Genomic DNA, 20,289 nt, shown 5'->3' with positions numbered 1-20,289 from the left:
GAGCTCTCCCAACGTCTCCACCTGGACCATAGACTGCAGGAGACACAGCATTATACACACGTTTAGATGTGCACACATGTGTGTGAAGATGCTCGGCGCTCACTTTAATGCTGTTGAGTCCCGATGGGCCGAGCAGAACCCCACAGATGATGTAACCGAACATGGGCGGCAGACCCATCAGCGTACACATCCATCCACACGGCAGAGACAACATCACCACCAACACCAGATCCTGCAGAACACACACACGCACACACACCAGTCAGCTTCATTTCATATTCATATTGAGTTGGTTGAGGAGGGTTGGTTCCCCCTTCCATGTAAAGCGCTTTGAGTGTCTAGAAAAGCCCTATATAAATGTAATGAATTATTATTATTATTATATTAGACACATGGTTAGAACAGTGTCAAAGTCCCCCTGTGGTGAGAATCCAGCTTTTAATGTTGTTTATGTCTATGTAGTGTTTTTAAGTACGGGATAATGTACATCCAGCCGGTGATTCTCTCAAAATAACCCCCGACAGGATGATGAGGACGCACACACACTCACTCACACACACACACACACAGACACAGACACACACACAGACACTCACACACACACTGACACTCACACACACACACACACACACACACACACACACACACACACTCACACTCACACTCACACACACACAGACACAGACACAGACACACACACACACACACACACACACACACACACACACACACAGACACACACACACACACACACACACACACAGACACAGACACAGACACAGACACACACACAGACACTCTCACACACACCTGAAGGGGTTTATTCTGAGATAACACACACAAACACACACACACACACACAGACACTCACACACAGAGACACTCACACACACACCTGAAGGGGTTTATTCTGAGATAACACACACACACACACACACACACACACACACAGACACTCACTCACTCACACACACATACACACACACACACACACACACACATACCTGAAGGGGTTTATTCTGAGATGATACACACAAACACACACACACACACACACACACACACACACACACGTTATTCGCTCTTTAAACGCAGAGCTTCTCGGAGAGAGCAGTTTCAGCGGCGAGATCAAACTAGACGGACATGTAAGAGATACGGTTTACAGTCATAACACTTATTACACAGCATTTCTCCACATTAATAATTATGGAGATCAGAGATATTGATTCAAAATTAAACTGTTTTAAAATCGTACCTGTTTGTGTCTTATAATCCAACAGTGAACAAAACAATAGTCACAAAATGGCCGCCGCTGCGTTTGTATGAAACGAGAGCGAGTCCACGATACTGGATGGCATAATTAAATAACTGTACACAAAATATTGATTTGATTCAGTTTTAATATTTTATTAGCTCACCAAACGCAAAACTTCCACGAAGTAAAACCATTCCTAGCGAGTGTGTAGCGCTGCTGACTTCAGTGACCTGGATGAGCCTGTGCTTCTGTTCTAAGCGGTAGTTATCGGGGAATAATATCCCGCTGGATGTGTGATTGACCAATCAGAATCAAGTATTCCACAGAGCCGTGTAATAATATTCATAAGTCGACACCATTGCTGAGTATTTTCTCAAAAACACGCTTTGAAATCGCTGGTGTTTCTGACGTCACAAACTACCTCGTAACCAATCAGATCAACGTGTGATCGTCAACCAGTGGATCTCTGAGCTGAGTAAGTGAGTGGAGGCGGGGCTCATTTGCATATTCATAGAACCACGCATACTAAATGAGGCACGGGTGTCGAGTTACATTCAAGATATATATTATTATTTATTATAAAAAAACTGTTAAATATGTCATTTTGGGGATCAAAGATGAGTTTTAAGGGATAAAATGATTGACTACAGGGGGACTTGTGATGCTAAAATATCCTTCCATAACTGAAGGTTTTGTTGATAATTTCCCATCTGTGTGGAAGAGCTGAACTGAATAACACAACAGTCCGAGGTCAGAGGTCACCTTGATGAAGTGGTGGTCTGCGCGGGACATGGTGGAGTCCCGTGGTTTGGTCAGCACATACTGGTTATTCTGGGAGTCGATCAGCATGCTGAGCCCCAGATTGCCTTTGTCCACACGCATGGACATGTTCTTCCTCTTCCCGTCCTCCTCGTCCTCCTCCACCCTCAGGACGGCCTCCACGTTCACCCCCTTCATCTGGACAGAGACACAGAGAAGCTGTTTATGAATCAATTCATACTCAGTTTATACATCACTATACATGTTAGGGCTGTCAAACAAAAATTTACATTTTGAATTTTGGAAAGAAAACAACCCTGCACATTAACATTTTTGGTGTGTGAAGATGCGCGTGAGACATGATGATGACGTCACTGACGCGGTTTGTTCCTGTTTGCTTATCCAGCACAACGCGGTGCGGCTGCGTTGTTAATGTGAAAAGTGGCGGGAAAAGGCTTTTCCTGCTGACGAAACACTCTCAGTTGGAGACAACGACACACTTGACCAAACCAGCACATCTGTCATAGCTGAGAGTGTGTGTGTGTGTGTGTGTGTGTGTGTGTGTGTTCATCAGCTGAAACATTGTCAACAGAAAGCGCTCAGCATGTGAGTGTGTGTGAGTATAAAAGCGCTCAGCATGTGAGTGTGTGTGAGTGTGTGTGAGTGTGTGTGAGTATGAAAGCGCTCAGCATGTGAGAGTGTGTGAGTGTGTGTGAGTATGAAAGCGCTCAGCATGTGAGTGTGTGTGAGTGTGTGTGAGTATGAAAGCGCTCAGCATGTGAGTGTGTGTGAGTGTGTGTGAGTATAAAAGCGCTCAGCATATGAGTGTGTGTGAGTGTGTGTGAGTATGAAAGCGCTCAGCATGTGAGTGTGTGTGAGTATGAAAGCGCTCAGCATGTGAGTGTGTGTGAGTGTGTGTGAGTGTGAAAGCGCTCAGCATGTGAGTGTGTGTGAGTGTGTGTGAGTGTGTGTGAGTATGAAAGCGCTCAGCATGTGAGAGTGTGTGAGTGTGTGTGAGTATGAAAGCGCTCAGCATGTGAGTGTGTGTGAGTATAAAAGCGCTCAGCATGTGAGTGTGTGTGAGTGTGTGTGAGTATGAAAGCGCTCAGCATGTGAGTGTGTGTGAGTATGAAAGCGCTCAGCATGTGAGTGTGTGTGAGTGTGTGTGAGTGTGAAAGCGCTCAGCATGTGAGTGTGTGTGAGTGTGAAAGCGCTCAGCATGTGAGTTTGTGTAAGTGTGTGTGAGTGTGAAAGCGCTCAGCATGTGAGTGTGTGTAAGTGTGTGTGAGTGTAAAAGCGCTCAGCATGTGAGTGTGTGTGAGTGTGAAAGCGCTCAGCATGTGAGTGTGTGTGTGTGAAAGCGCTCAGCATGTGAGTGTGTGTGAGTGTGAAAGCGCTCAGCATGTGAGTGTGTGTGTGTGAGTGTGTGTGAGTATGAAAGCGCTCAGCATGTGAGTGTGTGTGAGTGTGAAAGCGCTCAGCATGTGAGTGTGTGTGAGTGTGAAAGCGCTCAGCATGTGAGTGTGTGTGAGTGTGAAAGCGCTCAGCATGTGAGTGTGTGTGAGAGTGAAAGCGCTCAGCATGTGAGTGTGTGTGAGTGTGAAAGCGCTCAGCATGTGAGTGTGTGTGAGTGTGTGTGAGTATGAAAGCGCTCAGCATGTGAGTGTGTGTGAGTGTGAAAGCGCTCAGCATGTGAGTGTGTGTGAGTGTGAAAGCGCTCAGCATGTGAGTGTGTGTGAGAGTGAAAGCGCTCAGCATGTGAGTGTGTGTGAGTTTGAAAGCGCTCAGCATGTGACTGTGTGTGAGTGTGAAAGCGCTCAGCATGTGAGTGTGTGTGAGTGTGAAAGCGCTCAGCATGTGAGTGTGTGTGAGTGTGAAAGCGCTCAGCATGTGAGTGTGTGTGAGTGTGAAAGCGCTCAGCATGTGAGTGTGTGTGAGTGTGAAAGCGCTCAGCATGTGAGTGTGTGTGAGTGTGAAAGCGCTCAGCATGTGAGTGTGTGTGAGTGTGAAAGCGCTCAGCATGTGAGTGTGTGTGAGAGTGAAAGCGCTCAGCATGTGAGTGTGTGTGAGTATGAAAGCGCTCAGCATGTGACTGTGTGTGAGTGTGAAAGCGCTCAGCATGTGAGTGTGTGTGAGTGTGAAAGCGCTCAGCATGTGAGTGTGTGTGAGTGTGAAAGCGCTCAGCATGTGAGTGTGTGTGAGTGTGTGTGAGTGTGAAAGCGCTCAGCATGTGAGTGTGTGTGAGTGTGAAAGCGCTCAGCATGTGAGTGTGTGTGAGTGTGAAAGCGCTCAGCATGTGAGTGTGTGTGAGTGTGAAAGCGCTCAGCATGTGAGTGTGTGTGAGTGTGTGTGAGTGTGAAAGCGCTCAGCATGTGAGTGTGTGTGAGTGTGAAAGCGCTCAGCATGTGAGTGTGTGTGAGAGTGAGAGTGAAAGCGCTCAGCATGTGAGTGTGTGTGAGTGTGAAAGCGCTCAGCATGTGAGTGTGTGTGAGTGTGAAAGCGCTCAGCATGTGAGTGTGTGTGAGTGTGAAAGCGCTCAGCATGTGAGTGTCTGTGAGTGTGAAAGCGCTCAGCATGTGAGTGTGTGTGAGTGTGAAAGCGCTCAGCATGTGAGTGTGTGTGAGTGTGAAAGCGCTCAGCATGTGAGTGTGTGTGAGAGTGAAAGCGCTCAGCATGTGAGTGTGTGTGAGTGTGAAAGCGCTCAGCATGTGAGTGTGAGTGTGAAAGCGCTCAGCATGTGAGTGTGTGTGAGAGTGAAAGCGCTCAGCATGTGAGTGTGTGTGAGTGTGAAAGCGCTCAGCATGTGAGTGTGAGTGTGAAAGCGCTCAGCATGTGAGTGTGTGTGAGAGTGAAAGCGCTCAGCATGTGAGTGTGTGTGAGTGTGAAAGCGCTCAGCATGTGAGTGTGTGTGAGAGTGAAAGCGCTCAGCATGTGAGTGTGTGTGAGAGTGAAAGCGCTCAGCATGTGAGTGTGTGTGAGTGTGAAAGCGCTCAGCATGTGAGTGTGTGTGAGTGTGAAAGCGCTCAGCATGTGAGTGTCTGTGAGTGTGAAAGCGCTCAGCATGTGAGTGTGTGTGAGTGTGAAAGCGCTCAGCATGTGAGTGTGTGTGAGTGTGAAAGCGCTCAGCATGTGAGTGTGTGTGAGAGTGAAAGCGCTCAGCATGTGAGTGTGTGTGAGTGTGAAAGCGCTCAGCATGTGAGTGTGAGTGTGAAAGCGCTCAGCATGTGAGTGTGTGTGAGAGTGAAAGCGCTCAGCATGTGAGTGTGTGTGAGTGTGAAAGCGCTCAGCATGTGAGTGTGAGTGTGAAAGCGCTCAGCATGTGAGTGTGTGTGAGAGTGAAAGCGCTCAGCATGTGAGTGTGTGTGAGTGTGAAAGCGCTCAGCATGTGAGTGTGTGTGAGAGTGAAAGCGCTCAGCATGTGAGTGTGTGTGAGTGTGTGTGAGTGTGAAAGCGCTCAGCATGTGAGTGTGTGTGAGAGTGAAAGCGCTCAGCATGTGAGTGTGTGTGAGTGTGAAAGCGCTCAGCATGTGAGTGTGCACACAACACAGCACTTATTTCCCTCTTATTGCCTTAATTTTGCTAATGTTTAAGAAAGAAATTCGAGTTAAGCTTTTCAGCCAGGTTGCTAGCTAACCCTAACCCTAACCCTAACCCTAAGCCCTAATACACGTGTGTGTGAGCCTGTGTTCTGCTGACGCTCTGTCCTCGTCTGTGTTCGCTCTCCACACCTGTTTGTTGTTGTCGAAGGCGTGCTCCTCGATGTCCTCCTCCAGCCGGTCCGCAGCTTTCCTCACGTCCTCCAGGATCTCGTCCAGCATGGACAGGGTTTTGTTCCGGTCTTGTGCGACCTTCAGCGCCTCCTGCTGGTGCTTCTCCGCGGCCAGCAGCTCCATGTACTCCTGCTCCTCCTGCACACACACACACACGGGTAAAGAGGACCTGGACACCACACTCGAGTAAAAGTGCAGAAACCTTACAGCGAAAATGACTCCATTACAAGTTACAAATCACCGATTTCAATATGACTTGGAAAATAAAGGTGTCCGAGCGTGTGTGACTTTCTCTCCTGTGTTTGTCTTTGTTTATTTGTGTGTATCCTGACATTGTTACGCACTGTGGTTGTTTTTAAATGTGCTATACAAAATAAGTTTGAACTTGAACTCGAAGGACTTATAGAGCAAAAGTCTCAGAGTATCTGATTTTAACAGTACTTAAGCATTTTACTCACACTGAGCGTAGGCTCAAACATGAACTAGTCCTCGACACCTAAGAGTCATGCCAGCGAAAAACAAGAAACGGTTGATTTGTGAGGAGAGCCATCACGTTTATTTTCTAAAATAAAAATAAAACTGAACCCCTAAATATTGCAATAAATCAAGGTTGACACAACAGCCTCTTAAACATCTACAAACACTCGAGTCTCAGTTCAGCTCAAGTGCTGAGTAAGTAAACCCTTATCCTTCAAAAAGGTCTCTTCAATATAACGGATAAATAAAATAATGTTAAGTAAGAAATAGTCAACGTCTACGTGCACTGGGTGTGCTGGTGTCGGCCTCATTTCATATGTGAAACGCCTGCGATTGAGCAACTACCGCTAACGCACGTTTGTGGACACGTTTGGGGAAGTAAAGGCAAAGACACACAAGTTATAGTACATGCCTGAAGCACATGCCACGAATATTCAGATCCACTCTCAAAACAAGGAAAACAAAGATATGTGGACAAACTGCAAGATTTGGGTGCTTATGAATGTTCCATATAAAGCACCTGCTGCTGTTGCTTAATGTGTGCTAATACATATCAGCCCTTAAAGTCTTGATGTTGTTTCAGGCTCTACTAGAACCGGTTTTCCTGCTTGAATGTTGATTATTCTCCTCATATTCTCCATTGTTGCAGCTCCTCTCTTCCCAGTCTGTCAGTAACGCTCTGTTTACTTCCTGTCTCTATGAAGCCCCTCCTTCTGAAAAGCACACTGTGCTCTGATTGGTCGGCTGGAGCGGTGTGTTGTGATTGGTCGAGCGCTTCGAGTGTGTTTGGGAAATGTCCCACCCCTTTCCATAACCGCCAGTTTAACACACTGCTAACTAACTCAACCAGGCCCCGCCCCTTTATTCTGCATATTAATTATTTAAATGAGGAATATTGTGACATGTTGAAAATTCGAGTCTACCTCGGAGGCGTTTCTCAGTTGTCACGTGACTGACCTTGATGGCGGCTTCCCTGAGCGCCTGGAGTCTCTGCCGGCTGCTGTCCCTCATGTTGACGATGTCCTTGAAGTTCCCCGTGAGCACTCGCTGGAGCCCCTCCACAGCCTGGAAGAGGGAGCGTTCGCTCTCGTTGAGCTCGCGCTGGAACACCTCGAGCGTGTGGATGCGGAACAGCTTCTCGTTCGGTGCCAGAGTCTGGTCCCGCTCCAGAACCAGCGCGGCCGAGCCCAGCTTACGCACGGCCGAGTGCTTGTGTCTGAGGAGCGTGGAGAGCCGCCGGCAGTTCTCCGTCACCCACGGGTGTCCGTACACCTGCGCTCTATGGACCTGCTGAGCCTGCAGCGCCACCACCAGGCCGACGCACAGCACTGCACACACACCTTGCATCCGGCACGCTAGAAATCACATCATCGCAGGGTTATTATAGTCACCGTGAAATCAAAACTGAAATGAAAACGAAAAAAAGTGCATCTATCCATCATAAAAGTGCATCTATCCATCATAAAAGTGCATCTATCCATGATAAAAGTGCATCTATCCATCATAAAAGTCCATCTATCCATGATAAAAGTGCATCTATCATCATAAAAGTGCACCTATCCATCATAAAAGTGCATCTATCCATGATAAAAGTGCATCTATCCATCATAAAAGTGCATCTATCCATGATAAAAGTGCATCTATCCATCATAAAAGTCCATCTATCCATGATAAAAGTGCATCTATCATCATAAAAGTGCATCTGTCCATCATAAAAGTGCATCTATCCGTCATAAAAGTGCATCTATCCGTCATAAAAGTGCATCTGTCCATCATAAAAGTGCATAGATCTATCCGTCATAAAAGTGCATCTGTCCGTCATAAAAGTGCATCTATCCATGATAAAAGTGCATCTATCATCATAAAAGTGCATCTATCCATCATAAAAGTGCATCTATCCATGATAAAAGTGCATCTATCCATCATAAAAGTCCATCTATCCATGATAAAAGTGCATCTATCATCATAAAAGTGCATCTGTCCATCATAAAAGTGCATCTATCCGTCATAAAAGTGCATCTGTCCGTCATAAAAGTGCATCTATCATCATAAAAGTGCATCTGTCCATCATAAAAGTGCATAGATCTATCCGTCATAAAAGTGCATCTGTCCGTCATAAAAGTGCATCTATCATCATAAAAGTGCATCATAAAAGTGCATCTGTCCATCATAAAAGTGCATCTGTCCATCATAAAAGTGCATCTGTCCATCATAAAAGTGCATCTATCCGTCATAAAGTGCATCTGTCCATCATAAAAGTGCATCTGTCCATCATAAAAGTGCATCTGTCCATCATAAAAGTGCATCTATCCATCATAAAAGTGCATCTGTCCATCATAAAAGTGCATCTATCCGTCATAAAGTGCATCTATCCATCATAAAAGTGCATCTATCCATCATAAAAGTGCATCTGTCCATCATAAAAGTGCATCTATCCATCATAAAAGTGCATCTATCCATCATAAAAGTGCATCTGTCCATCATAAAAGTGCATCTATCCGTCATAAAAGTGCATCTATCCGTCATAAAAGTGCATCTATCCATCATAAAAGTGCATCTATCCATCATAAAAGTGCATCTGTCCATCATAAAAGTGCATCTATCCATCATAAAAGTGCATCTGTCCATCATAAAAGTGCATCTATCCGTCATAAAGTGCATCTATCCATCATAAAAGTGCATCTATCCATCATAAAAGTGCATCTCTCCATCATAAAAGTGCATCTGTCCATCATAAAAGTGCATCTATCCATGATAAAAGTGCATCTATCCATCATAAAAGTGCATCTATCCGTCATTAAAGTGCATCTATCCATCATAAAAGTGCATCTATCATCATAAAAGTGCATCTATCCATCATAAAAGTGCATCTATCCATCATGTGCATCTGTCCATCATAAAAGTGCATCTATCCATGATAAAAGTGCATCTATCCGTCATAAAAGTGCATCTATCCATCATAAAAGTGCATCTATCCATCATAAAAGTGCATCTCTCCATCATAAAAGTGCATCTATCCATCATAAAAGTGCATCTCTCCATCATAAAAGTGCATCTGTCCATCATAAAAGTGCATCTATCCATGATAAAAGTGCATCTATCCGTCATAAAAGTGCATCTATCCATCATAAAAGTGCATCTATCCATGATATCCATATGGCGCCGCGGATGGCTGCCTCGGTGTGGAGCTCTCCAGTTATTGTGTTGTTTTTGTTGGTTTGTTCTGCGTTTAGTCATTCTTTTCCTATCAGTTTCACCAAAGACGAACTACTGGACATTAGGAAACACACACCAGACAACTTTTCTACAGATTTTGATTACTCAGACGTTTTACTGGACATTCTCGTCGGAGGGGCAGCGGTGTTGTTCAAACGCGCGGTCAGACGCAAACGCGGGAAGCGCGCTGGCGCGCTGGTGAAACTCCGCGAGCGCGGCCTCCGCACTGCACTCCCTAGTATTCATCTTGCAAATCTCCGATCTCTTCCTAACAAAATGGACGAACTTCTTCTCCTCACCCGCACTAACAAGGATTTTTTAAACTCCGCTGCTCTGTGCTTCACTGAAACCTGGCTGAGTGAAGCCATACCGGACAACGCACTACATCTGCCGGGCTTTCAGCTGTTCCGAGCGGATCGCATCGCGGAACTAACGGGGAAAACGAGAGGTGGTGGATTGTGTTTCTACATTAACGAAAGTTGGTGTTCAGATGTAACAACACTGAAGAAGATGTGCTCTCCTAACTTAGAGGTGCATTTCATGAACTGTAAACCTTTCTACTCGCCACGGGAGTTTTCCTCATTCATTCTCGCGAATGTTTACATTCCTCCAGACGCGTGTGTGAGCGCGGCGATACAACAGCTGGCTGAACATATAGCTGAAATGGAACAAAGGTACCCAGACTCTCTTTTAATCATTCTTGGGGATTTTAACAAAGCAAATCTCTCCCGTGAACTGCCAAAATACAGACAGCATGTTACATGTCCTACCAGAGACAGTAATATATTGGACCACTGTTACACCACGATAAAGAATGCGCATCACTCCGTCCCACGGGCAGCTTTGGGGCTCTCTGATCACTGTTTGGTTCATCTTATACCGACCTACAGGCAGAAACTGAAATCAGCTAAACCTGTAATAAGGACTGTAAAAAGATGGACCAATGAAGCAGAGCAGGATCTACAGGCCTGCTTCGATTGCACTGATTGGACTGTTTTTGAAGCTGCAGCCACCGATCTGGATGAGCTCACAGATACTGTAACATCATATATCAGTTTCTGTGAGGATACATGCATTCCTACCAGGACATTCTTATCATTCACTAATGATAAACCATGGTTTACTGGGAAACTCAAACAGCTTCGTCATGCCAAAGAGGATGCTTACAGAAGTGGGGATAAAATCTTGTATAACCAGGCCAGAAACAGACTGACAAAGGAGATCAGAGTTGCTAAAAGAAGCTACTCTGAAAAGCTGAAAACCCAGTTTTCAGCCAACGACCCGGCATCAGTCTGGAGAGGCCTGAGGAACATCACCAACTACAAATCACCATCCCCCCCATCTGTGGAGAATCAACAACTGGCCGACACTCTCAATGCATTTTATTGCAGGTTTGAGAAGCCCAGACTCACACCTCACACCCGCTCTGATGTGCACTTCACACATCCACCATCACCTCCTGCAACCCCTCTCCTCCCCCCTTCTGCCATCCAACCTGAGCTTAAGGTCTGTGTGGAGGACGTGAGCCGAGTCTTCAAAAAACAGAAGACTAGGAAAGCTTCAGGCCCAGACGGCATCTCATCTGCTTGTCTAAAAGCCTGCGCTGACCAACTGGCCCCAGTCTTCACGCAGATCTTCAACAGATCATTGGAGCAGTGTGAAGTTCCCTGCTGCTTCAAACGCTCCACTATCATTCCGGTTCCCAAAAAAACTAAAATCACTGGACTTAATGACTACAGACCTGTCGCTCTCACGTCTGTGGTCATGAAGTCGTTTGAAAGACTGGTGCTGGCCTATCTGAAGGACATCACTGGACCCCTGCTGGATCCCTTTCAGTTTGCTTACAGAGCAAACAGGTCTGTGGATGATGCAGTCAACATGGGACTGCACTATATCCTGCAACATCTTGACAGACCTGGGACTTATGCACGGATCTTATTTGTGGACTTCAGTTCGGCCTTCAATACCATCATCCCTGATCTTCTCACAGCCAAACTGACTCAGCTCTCCATGCCATCCTCAATCTGTCAGTGGATCTCCAGCTTCCTGACGGACCGGCAGCAGCGAGTGAGACTGGGGAAGCTCACATCCAGGACCCTCACCATCAGCACTGGCGCCCCCCAAGGGTGCGTTCTCTCCCCACTGCTCTTCTCCCTGTACACTAATGACTGCACTTCTAAAGACCCCTCTGTCAAGCTCCTGAAATTTGCAGACGACACCACCGTCATCGGTCTCATCCAAAATGGTGACGAGTCTGCTTACAGACTGGGGGTTGAACAGCTGGCTGTCTGGTGCAGCTATAACAACCTTGAGCTGAACACGCTCAAAACAGTGGAGATGATTGTGGACTTCAGGAGAAAATCCCCAGCACTCCCCCCTCTTACCATCATGAACAGCACTGTGGAAGCAGTGGAGTCATTCAGGTTCCTGGGCTCTACCATCTCTCAGGACCTGAAGTGGGCAAATCACATTGACTCCATTGTGAAAAAGGCCCAGCAGAGACTGTACTTCCTTCGCCAGCTGAAGAAGTTCAATCTGCCACAGGAGCTGCTGATCCAGTTCTACTCAGCTGTCATTGAGTCTGTTTTAAGCACTTCCATCACTGTCTGGTTTGGTTCAGCTACCAAATCGGACATCAGGAGACTACAACGGACAGTCCGGACTGCAGAGAGGATTATTGGTGCCACCTTGCCAACCCTCCAGGACCTGTACTCTTCCAGAGTGAGGAAGAGAGCAGGTAAAATCATCACAGACTCCACTCACCCTGGACACCCCCTGTTTGAACTGTTACCGTCAGGACGGCGACACAGATCACTGGCCACAAGAACATCCAGGCACAGGAACAGTTTCTTTCCACAGGCCATTTCCCTTCTGAACACTTAACATGCCCCCCAATGCATATGCCTGTAAGTGCAATACTCCCACTGTCTAGTGCAATATTCTATTCTCTAAGTCAGGTGATATTTATATTTATATTATTCATACTACTCAAAATACTGTAAATATGTTCATAATCTGTAACATGCACTAGACTCCCACTGTCTAGTGTAATATTCTCTAACTCAGGTGATATTTATATTTATATTATAATTCATATTACTCAACATACTGTAAATATGTTCATAATCTGTAAATGTTTATTCAGACTAAACCCAACTGTGACCCCTTTTTTGACTTTTTATACTATTTTTATTTTTTATTTTTTTTATATATTTTATTCTTAGAATTTGTATTACTATGTTTCTTGTTGTATTTGTATTTGTATATGTGCACTGGAAGCTTCAGTACCAAGAAAAATTCCTTGTGGGTGCAAGCACACTTGGCAATAAAGCTCTTTCTGATTCTGATTCTGATTCTGATTCTGATAAAAGTGAATCTATCCGTCATAAAAGTGCATCTCTCCATCATAAAAGTGCATCTGTCCATCATAAAAGTGCATATGTCCATGATAAAAGTGAATCTATCCGTCATAAAAGTGCATCTATCCATCAAAAGTGCATCTGTCCATCATAAAAGTGCATCTATCCATCATAAAAGTGCATCTGTCCATCATAAAAGTGCATCTCTCCATCATAAAAGTGTATCTATACATGATAAAAGTGCATCTATCCGTCATAAAAGTGCATCTATCCATCATTAAAGTGCATCTCTCCATCATAAAAGTGCATCTGTCCATCATAAAAGTGCATCTATCCGTCATAAAAGTGCATCTGTCCATCATAAAAGTGCATCTATCCGTCATAAAAGTGCATCTATCCGTCATAAAAGTGCATCTCTCCATCATAAAAGTGCATCTGTCCATCATAAAAGTGCATCTATCCGTCATAAAAGTGCATCTATCCATCATTAAAGTGCATCTCTCCATCATAAAAGTGCATCTGTCCATCATAAAAGTGCATCTATCCATGATAAAAGTGAATCTATCCGTCATAAAAGTGCATCTATCCATCATAAAAGTGCATCTATCCATGATAAAAGTGAATCTGTCCATCATAAAAGTGCATCTATCCATCAAAAGTGCATCTGTCCATCATAAAAGTGCATCTATCCATCATAAAAGTGCATCTGTCCATCATAAAAGTGCATCTATCCATGATAAAAGTGAATCTATCCGTCATAAAAGTGCATCTATCCATCATAAAAGTGCATCTATCCATCAAAAGTGCATCTCTCCATCATAAAAGTGCATCTGTCCATCATAAAAGTGCATCTGTCCATCACAAAAGTGCATCTATCCATGATAAAAGTGAATCTATCCGTCATAAAAGTGCATCTATCCATCATAAAAGTGCATCTATCCATCAAAAGTGCATCTATCCATCATAAAAGTGCATCTGTCCATCACAAAAGTGCATCTATCCATGATAAAAGTGAATCTATCCGTCATAAAAGTGCATCTATCCATCATAAAAGTGCATCTGTCCATCACAAAAGTGCATCTATCCATCATAAAAGTGCATCTCTCCATCATAAAAGTGCATCTCTCCATCATAAAAGTGCTTGACAGGGCTCCAGGGGTCTCTGAAGTGAAACATTGCGTTTGTGTAAGAAAAATATCCATATTTAAAACTTTATCAAATAAAATAACTAGGTTCCGGCAGACATTTATGCTTGTTTTTGCCCGATTGCAGAAACTTACAGTTTTATAACTAATATATTGTGCCAGGAAGTGACGATTCTATTCTCCTGAACACGTGAGATGGAAACGGTCACAAGTGTTTTATACCATGTTCCAATTAAATTCTCACCTTTGGATGGAAGCAGAGCTAATGATACTCAAATAACACTGATCAATATTCACTAAATGTATTCACTAAATGAATATTACTCTAAAACATGACAGAAGAGCCATTAGATATGAAACTCAAGCACTCACCTGACATATGAACTCTACAGACTGGTGAAGGTGTGTCACTAACTAGACAAACAACCCTGACGTGTGTTTACCGGAGCACACCTAAATCCTGCAGAGATACGGCTCATGTTCGTCAGCATTTCATCCCTGAATCAGTGTGGAATTAAACACACACACAGAGTTCACCTCATCAGAGAATATTAATGACATGTTGATGATGGAATGTGGCATAACAGGGTGGACTTCTCACACACTGACACGTGGATATTTTGATGTATATGTTTTCTGTTGGGAAATGAATGAGAGGCTTACTTTATAATATGTACTTTATTATACTCTTTCAAGTTTATACATATAGCAGCACATTGTTTAAAGGCTCGTGCGATGAAGGTTTCAGCGTACGCACTAACGCACGATAGAGTTTTGTCGCCTGTCGCTTTAAACGCTCGAGCTCTTTAAAGCAGGATGGATTCTGATTGGCTGTCAACAGTGGGAAATGCAGGAGTGGGAGGAGCTTCTGCCAAAAGTAATTAATACTTTTTTTTACAGTCTATGATAAAATCCTACGATGTTATTTTTCTAAAACTTGTTATGCAAGTATCGTTGAGATACTTTTATAGTCTTTATTCATATTTTGAATTAGTTTTTATGTTTAGATTTTCCACATTTGTATTCGTTTTTTTTTTAAATGTCTATATAGTTTTTTTTATTATTAATTGATCCTAATTAATAAATTGTCTTATTCTTAATTTCAGTTTTAAACTGAGGAAATATTGCCTTGGCAACTAACTGAAATAAAATACGTTTAGGTTTTAGTTTAGATTATTTCAGTGACTTTTTTTCAGGTCAAGAACATGTTTTTTATGGGTTTAGTTTTAGCAAACTATAATAATAATAATAATAATAATAACCCTGGTAATTCTGGGGACAGACAGAAAACATTTTTTTTTTAATTAAGACTTTTATTTTCCCTGATTTTTTTTTTTTTGCGATAATATTTCATTTACTTTTTAAATTAAATATTTAATCCACGTTCTAATAAGTGTAATATGAGATGATACACATTATCAAGGGACACATGTTGCTGATGTTTAAAAGCAATTAATTAAATTACTGATCAATGTCAACTGACTTTGACTTAACGTGACTATAAATAATATTCAGAATTATGCGGGTGATCTGATCTGTCCATCAAACGCGTAATTGTTACAATTATTATAATGATTATTTATTCAGGTAACCTTGACGGTTGTCAGTCATCCACTTCAAGTACATTTTCTACATGGCGTTCTGCAAGATAACATCAACGCTAATAAACAGAAGGAGAGAAGAGACTCATACCTGGTGACTGTGATGCAGTTCAGTGCAAGAACTCGTCAGTAAACGGAGGAAACAATCGCGCTCTTGTGACGCCACATGCTGCGCGCGCACCTCACCGGACAGCAGCGGCGCGCGGCTCGCGCACGGACACCCGGTGACGGTGACGGTGAGATCCGCGCTCGCTCGGTTCCCGGAACAGGTAAACGACTTACCGGAGAGACAGAGAGAGAGTAGAGCAGCTCATACTAGACTACACTTCACCGAGAGTTCGCGGAAGATTGACGAACATTTTTTATTTAAAACATTTATTTGTTTTTCAGCGATGTTTCATGTCAGTAGCGCTGAAAACAGAACTGAATCACAACAGCGCGTGGAATTCTGGGGAATGTAGTTTTCCTTCCGCACCGCGCATGACAAAAATAAGACCATTTCCGCCACATAAGGAAAAAAAAATGCTCTGCTAAATCTTAATTTGACACAAAAAGTCGAAAATAAGAGATAAAGTTAAAATTATTACATTCTAAATCAACATTATGATATGCTATGTCATAATCATAAGGTACAATTGGAAACTATGAAGTCAAAATAATTTTATTGTTATAATTTCGACTTTTAATATCATAATTGTTACCTTTTAAGTTATAAATGATTTACAAAAGCACGATTTTCCCTTAGGCTATATGGCGTAAATTTGCTTCTATAGAAATGCAGCTGACTAGAATTATCAGAGTCAGTCACTGACTAGATATAGAAAACTTACAGGTTTAGCTGTATGACTTTTCCACATATGTTTACTTACTAATATCAAACTTTTGTAATTACAAATAATCCACAATTAAAGGGATAGTTCACTTTGAAATTAATTTTTGGTATGTTTTAGCTTACCTCAAGGGCATCCAAGATGTAGGTGTCTTTTTTTCCGCAGTAGTTTCAATTTTGATATTTTTAGGTCAAACCGTTCTTGTCTGTCAGTCATATAATGCAGGTCTATGGTCATTATCTCAAAACACAAGCACAGAGTCCAAATTAAAACAATTCCCCGTCGTCCAAATTAAACAATTCCCCATCGTAAGTACACATTGATGGCCTAAGACACGAAACGAGCGGTTTGTGTGAGAAAACGAACAGTATTTATATCGTTTTTACCACTTATACACAGCCATGTCCGAGTGATCTGATCTGACGTGTACGCAGACTGGTGCATAGATATATACACACTAGATGTCGCCTTGTCTACGGCAGTTCATTGGAACGAATGTCTTTAAGGCGACATCTAGTGTATATATCTATGCACCAGTCTGCGCACACGTCAGATCAGATCACTCAGACATGGCTGTGTATAAGAGGTAAAAACGATATAAATACTGTTCGTTTTCTCACACAAACCGCTCGTTTCGTGTCTTAGGCCATCAATGTGTACTTACGATGGGGAATTGTTTAATTTGGACGACGGGGAATTGTTTTAATTTGGACTCTGTGCTTGTGTTTTGAGATAATGACCATAGACCTGCATTATATGACTGACAGACAAGAACGGTTTGACCTAAAAATATCAAAATTGAAACTACTGCGGAAAAAAAGACACCTACATCTTGGATGCCCTTGAGGTAAGCTAAAACATACCAAAAATTAATTTCAAAGTGAACTATCCCTTTAATAACTTCTAAATGCTTACTAACATCAATACCGTGTTTGTGCAAGGTTAGACATTCTGCAAACCATTTAAGTAGTTCAGATAACTTGAATTTGAGCAGCGCAGGTGTAAAAACTACATTTCCCAGAGTTCCCCCGAGCGCCAGCTGGTGTCCGCGCATGCGCACAGGGAGCTCGGCTGGAGATGAAGATGGTAGGTGAGCGCGCAGGGGGCAGTGTTTTTGTGTTTATCTGTAATGTTTGATGACTGCTAACACTGGACGCTCGTTCTGCGCTGATTCTCACGCTGTTCCCGCGCGTCAGTTGTTTATGAGGGAAACGGAGGGTGTTTTGCGAGATCCGAATCAAAGCGGGTCACCGGAACCGATCGCCCTTCTGCACGCGGTTCCGACACTCACACTGAGCTCTTCATAAACTCAAAACTACACGTACCATGGTAATGCACTGTTAATATCACGGTGATATATGAATGTGGTAATACTATGGTATTATAGCACTGTACCATGGTATCACCACTGATTTATGATAACGGTTGGATTCACGTTTAGTTCAGGCGATTCGTACATACAATTTTTAGTGTTTGAACAATCATTATTGCAAGTATATGTGATGTCAGTTTAACCTTTATCGAAATAAGTTAAATAATAGGTTAAATACGGTAATTCTGACTTTTTATCTCACTATTCCTACTTATTTCAAGCAATTATAAGAAAATGTATATCTCTGTCCGAAATCGCGTACTGAGTAACGGTAGGTAACGGTAAAGTAACGTTAATACATTTTAATTTGAACTTCGCGACCGTTAAAAAGCACGTTCGCGGTATTTTTTGTTTAATTCAGTACAAAAAATGTATAATACAGAATAAGGAACTCGAACATGTCGGCATACATAAAAGAAGGGAAAAATTACAATTTACATAATTGTTCGGGATGTTTTCAAAGATTAATATGGGTAATATGAATTAAACTTACTGTCACGTGACCTACCAGCGTCAGGTGCGTCACTTCAGTGTCATTCACAAATCCTCTCCCGTGAGCTCATGGGATAGGAATGATTTTAACCTGGTAACTGGTAATCTGGCATAAATGTATGGTGAATGTTTGTCTCGCTGTCGAGTCATCCTGAAATTCCACACGCTGGTGATGGACTTGACTGACTAGCTCTGTTTACTGTAAACGTTTCTGTTTCCTGTGAGAACGGTGTGTGTTAGCGGCCCCTAAGTTAATAACTAATGATCTTTACAACGGAAGTTAATCAAAACTAACTTTATCTGGACAATAACTTTATTCTAGATCTGCTGTAAAGCCTAAACAATCTCTGTTACTGTAATCTCCTGTTATCACTGTAAAACTGCTGTGAAACCGTGTATATTGTTAAAGCGCTGTATAAATGAAGGCTACGTGACTAGCTGTAGCTAACGGTGTTGTTGCTCCTCCAGCATAAACTGAAGAGCACCCAGAAGGAGAAGATCCGCCAGGTCATGTCCTTCACCCGGGCCGCAGAGAGAACCGCTCTGTTCTGCCTGACCCACAATGACTGGAGACGAGACACGACCTCGAGCAACCACTTCCAGAACCACCGAGAGCCCATGGACCGCAAGAAGCTGGACCAGCTCTATAACCGCTACAAAGGTGAGCCGCCGTGTGTGTGTGTGTTTGTGTGTGTTCCTTCATTTGTGCTGGTGCTGCTGCTTCTTGTGTGCAGATCCTCACGACGAGAACAAGATCGGACTCGAGGGAATCCAGCAGTTCTGCGACGACCTGGTTCTGGATCCCGCTAGCGTCGGCGTGCTAATCGTAGCGTGGAAGTTCAGAGCGGCGACGCAGTGCGAGTTCAGTCGCGAAGAGTTCCTGGACGGCATGTCGGATCTGGGGTGAGACGGCTCAGCTTTATCCGTACACTAACAAGCATTACATCTTTATTGCGCAATTCTGACTTTATTTCTTGCAATTGCGAGATAAAGATGCGCAGGGTTTCGTACAACGTGCTGAATTAGACTTTTTGACCATCAGAATCATCTTGTTTCCACTCCAAATATCAAACGTTTCTTAAATCAAGATGCATTTACTAAAGTAGTAATGATGGGAAGACATTAAGTCTTTTTTTCTGGGGAAATAAATAAAAATTAAGTGAGTTTTTGCCTTAAACGAGCAAAATTATGTGCCAATGGAGTCAGAAAAATAATCTTCTTTCTGTTTGAATTAACATTATTTTTCTGACTCCATTGGCAGATAATTTTGCTTTTTTTTTTTTTTTAAGCATCAACTCGATTAATTTTTATTAATTCCCCCGGGAAAAAAGGACATAATATCTTATGTAAATCTAGTAAATGCATCTTGATTTTAGAATTTTTTTATATTTGGACTGGAAACAAGACAAAAATACTAAGTAAGAAAAGCATTGTTTGCAGTGCATAAACAAACAAGTATAACTGCATCTTTTTATCTCGCAATTCTGACTTTATTTCTTGCAATTGCGAGTTTGTTTCAAGAATCGCGAGGAAAAAACCTGCACAAGGTGCTTGAATTTGACTTTTTGAAATTGAAGACCTGGAAAAGCCATATTTATAAAAAGGTGAATTATTGAAAGACAATATATATGAGATCAGTGTTTAATTTTTCGAACCGTTTATACATAAATAACCGTTCCTCATGGCTGTGAGCCTGATAGTGTATAAAAAAATCTCAGCTCTCAGATTCTGTCAATTTTATTATGAAATTCAAACAATATTGGCGCTTGTAAATGTGACGTGACAGATCCCTAGCGGCACGTGAACAGATCATCTCTACTAACTAATAGTAAATAAACACGAACACTGTTGAAAGATACAGTACAACTTACCGAAATGTATATTCCTCATACATGACATCGATCAATCTGTGTTTTTCATCCGTGGAAAGGGGTCAATAAAACAGCTGGAGAACAATTATGTCACATCACATTTACCTCAGGAAAGCCATTTAATGACCATAATATGAGCTAG

At 42.8% G+C, this 20,289-nt stretch overlaps 2 protein-coding genes across 5 annotated transcripts; one reads left to right on the top strand and one right to left on the bottom strand.

Moving 5' to 3' along the window:
• Nucleotides 1–3: 3 nt before the first annotated feature.
• On the bottom strand, nucleotides 4–15,810 carry LOC309491992 (transmembrane and coiled-coil domain-containing protein 3-like; the record flags this gene model as incomplete). Its single annotated transcript, XM_082191016.1, has 7 exons — nucleotides 15,674–15,810; nucleotides 14,354–14,617; nucleotides 7,219–7,616; nucleotides 5,743–5,922; nucleotides 2,018–2,212; nucleotides 104–232; nucleotides 4–33 (listed from the first exon to the last, which is right to left on the bottom strand). Coding segments are annotated over exons 2-7 (939 nt in total), but the record flags the coding sequence as incomplete, so codon positions are not given.
• On the top strand, nucleotides 15,720–19,264 carry LOC309491993 (DCN1-like protein 2). 4 transcript variants are annotated; one of them, XM_082191019.1, is made up of 3 exons: nucleotides 15,720–15,851; nucleotides 18,745–18,937; nucleotides 19,011–19,253. In XM_082191019.1, the coding sequence occupies exons 2-3, from the start codon at nucleotides 18,787–18,789 to the stop codon at nucleotides 19,181–19,183; spliced, it is 324 nt and encodes a 107-aa protein (XP_082047145.1). In that variant the 5' UTR covers nucleotides 15,720–15,851; nucleotides 18,745–18,786; the 3' UTR covers nucleotides 19,184–19,253. The 4 variants fall into 4 exon arrangements, with proteins under 4 accessions (XP_082047145.1, XP_082047143.1, XP_082047146.1 ...); XM_082191017.1 differs by lacking the exon at nucleotides 15,720–15,851 and adding an exon at nucleotides 17,258–17,498 and having other exon boundaries at nucleotides 19,011–19,264; XM_082191020.1 differs by lacking the exon at nucleotides 15,720–15,851 and adding an exon at nucleotides 17,261–17,502 and having other exon boundaries at nucleotides 19,011–19,261.
• Nucleotides 19,265–20,289: the final 1,025 nt, after the last annotated feature.

This window comes from Leuciscus leuciscus (assembly GCF_965113295.1).
Source record: "Leuciscus leuciscus genome assembly, contig: HAP1_SCAFFOLD_815, whole genome shotgun sequence".
In the NCBI taxonomy this organism is placed as follows: domain Eukaryota; kingdom Metazoa; phylum Chordata; class Actinopteri; order Cypriniformes; family Leuciscidae; genus Leuciscus; species Leuciscus leuciscus.
The sequence above is the reverse complement of the archived record's forward strand: the minus strand, read 5'-3'. Positions and strand labels throughout refer to the sequence as shown.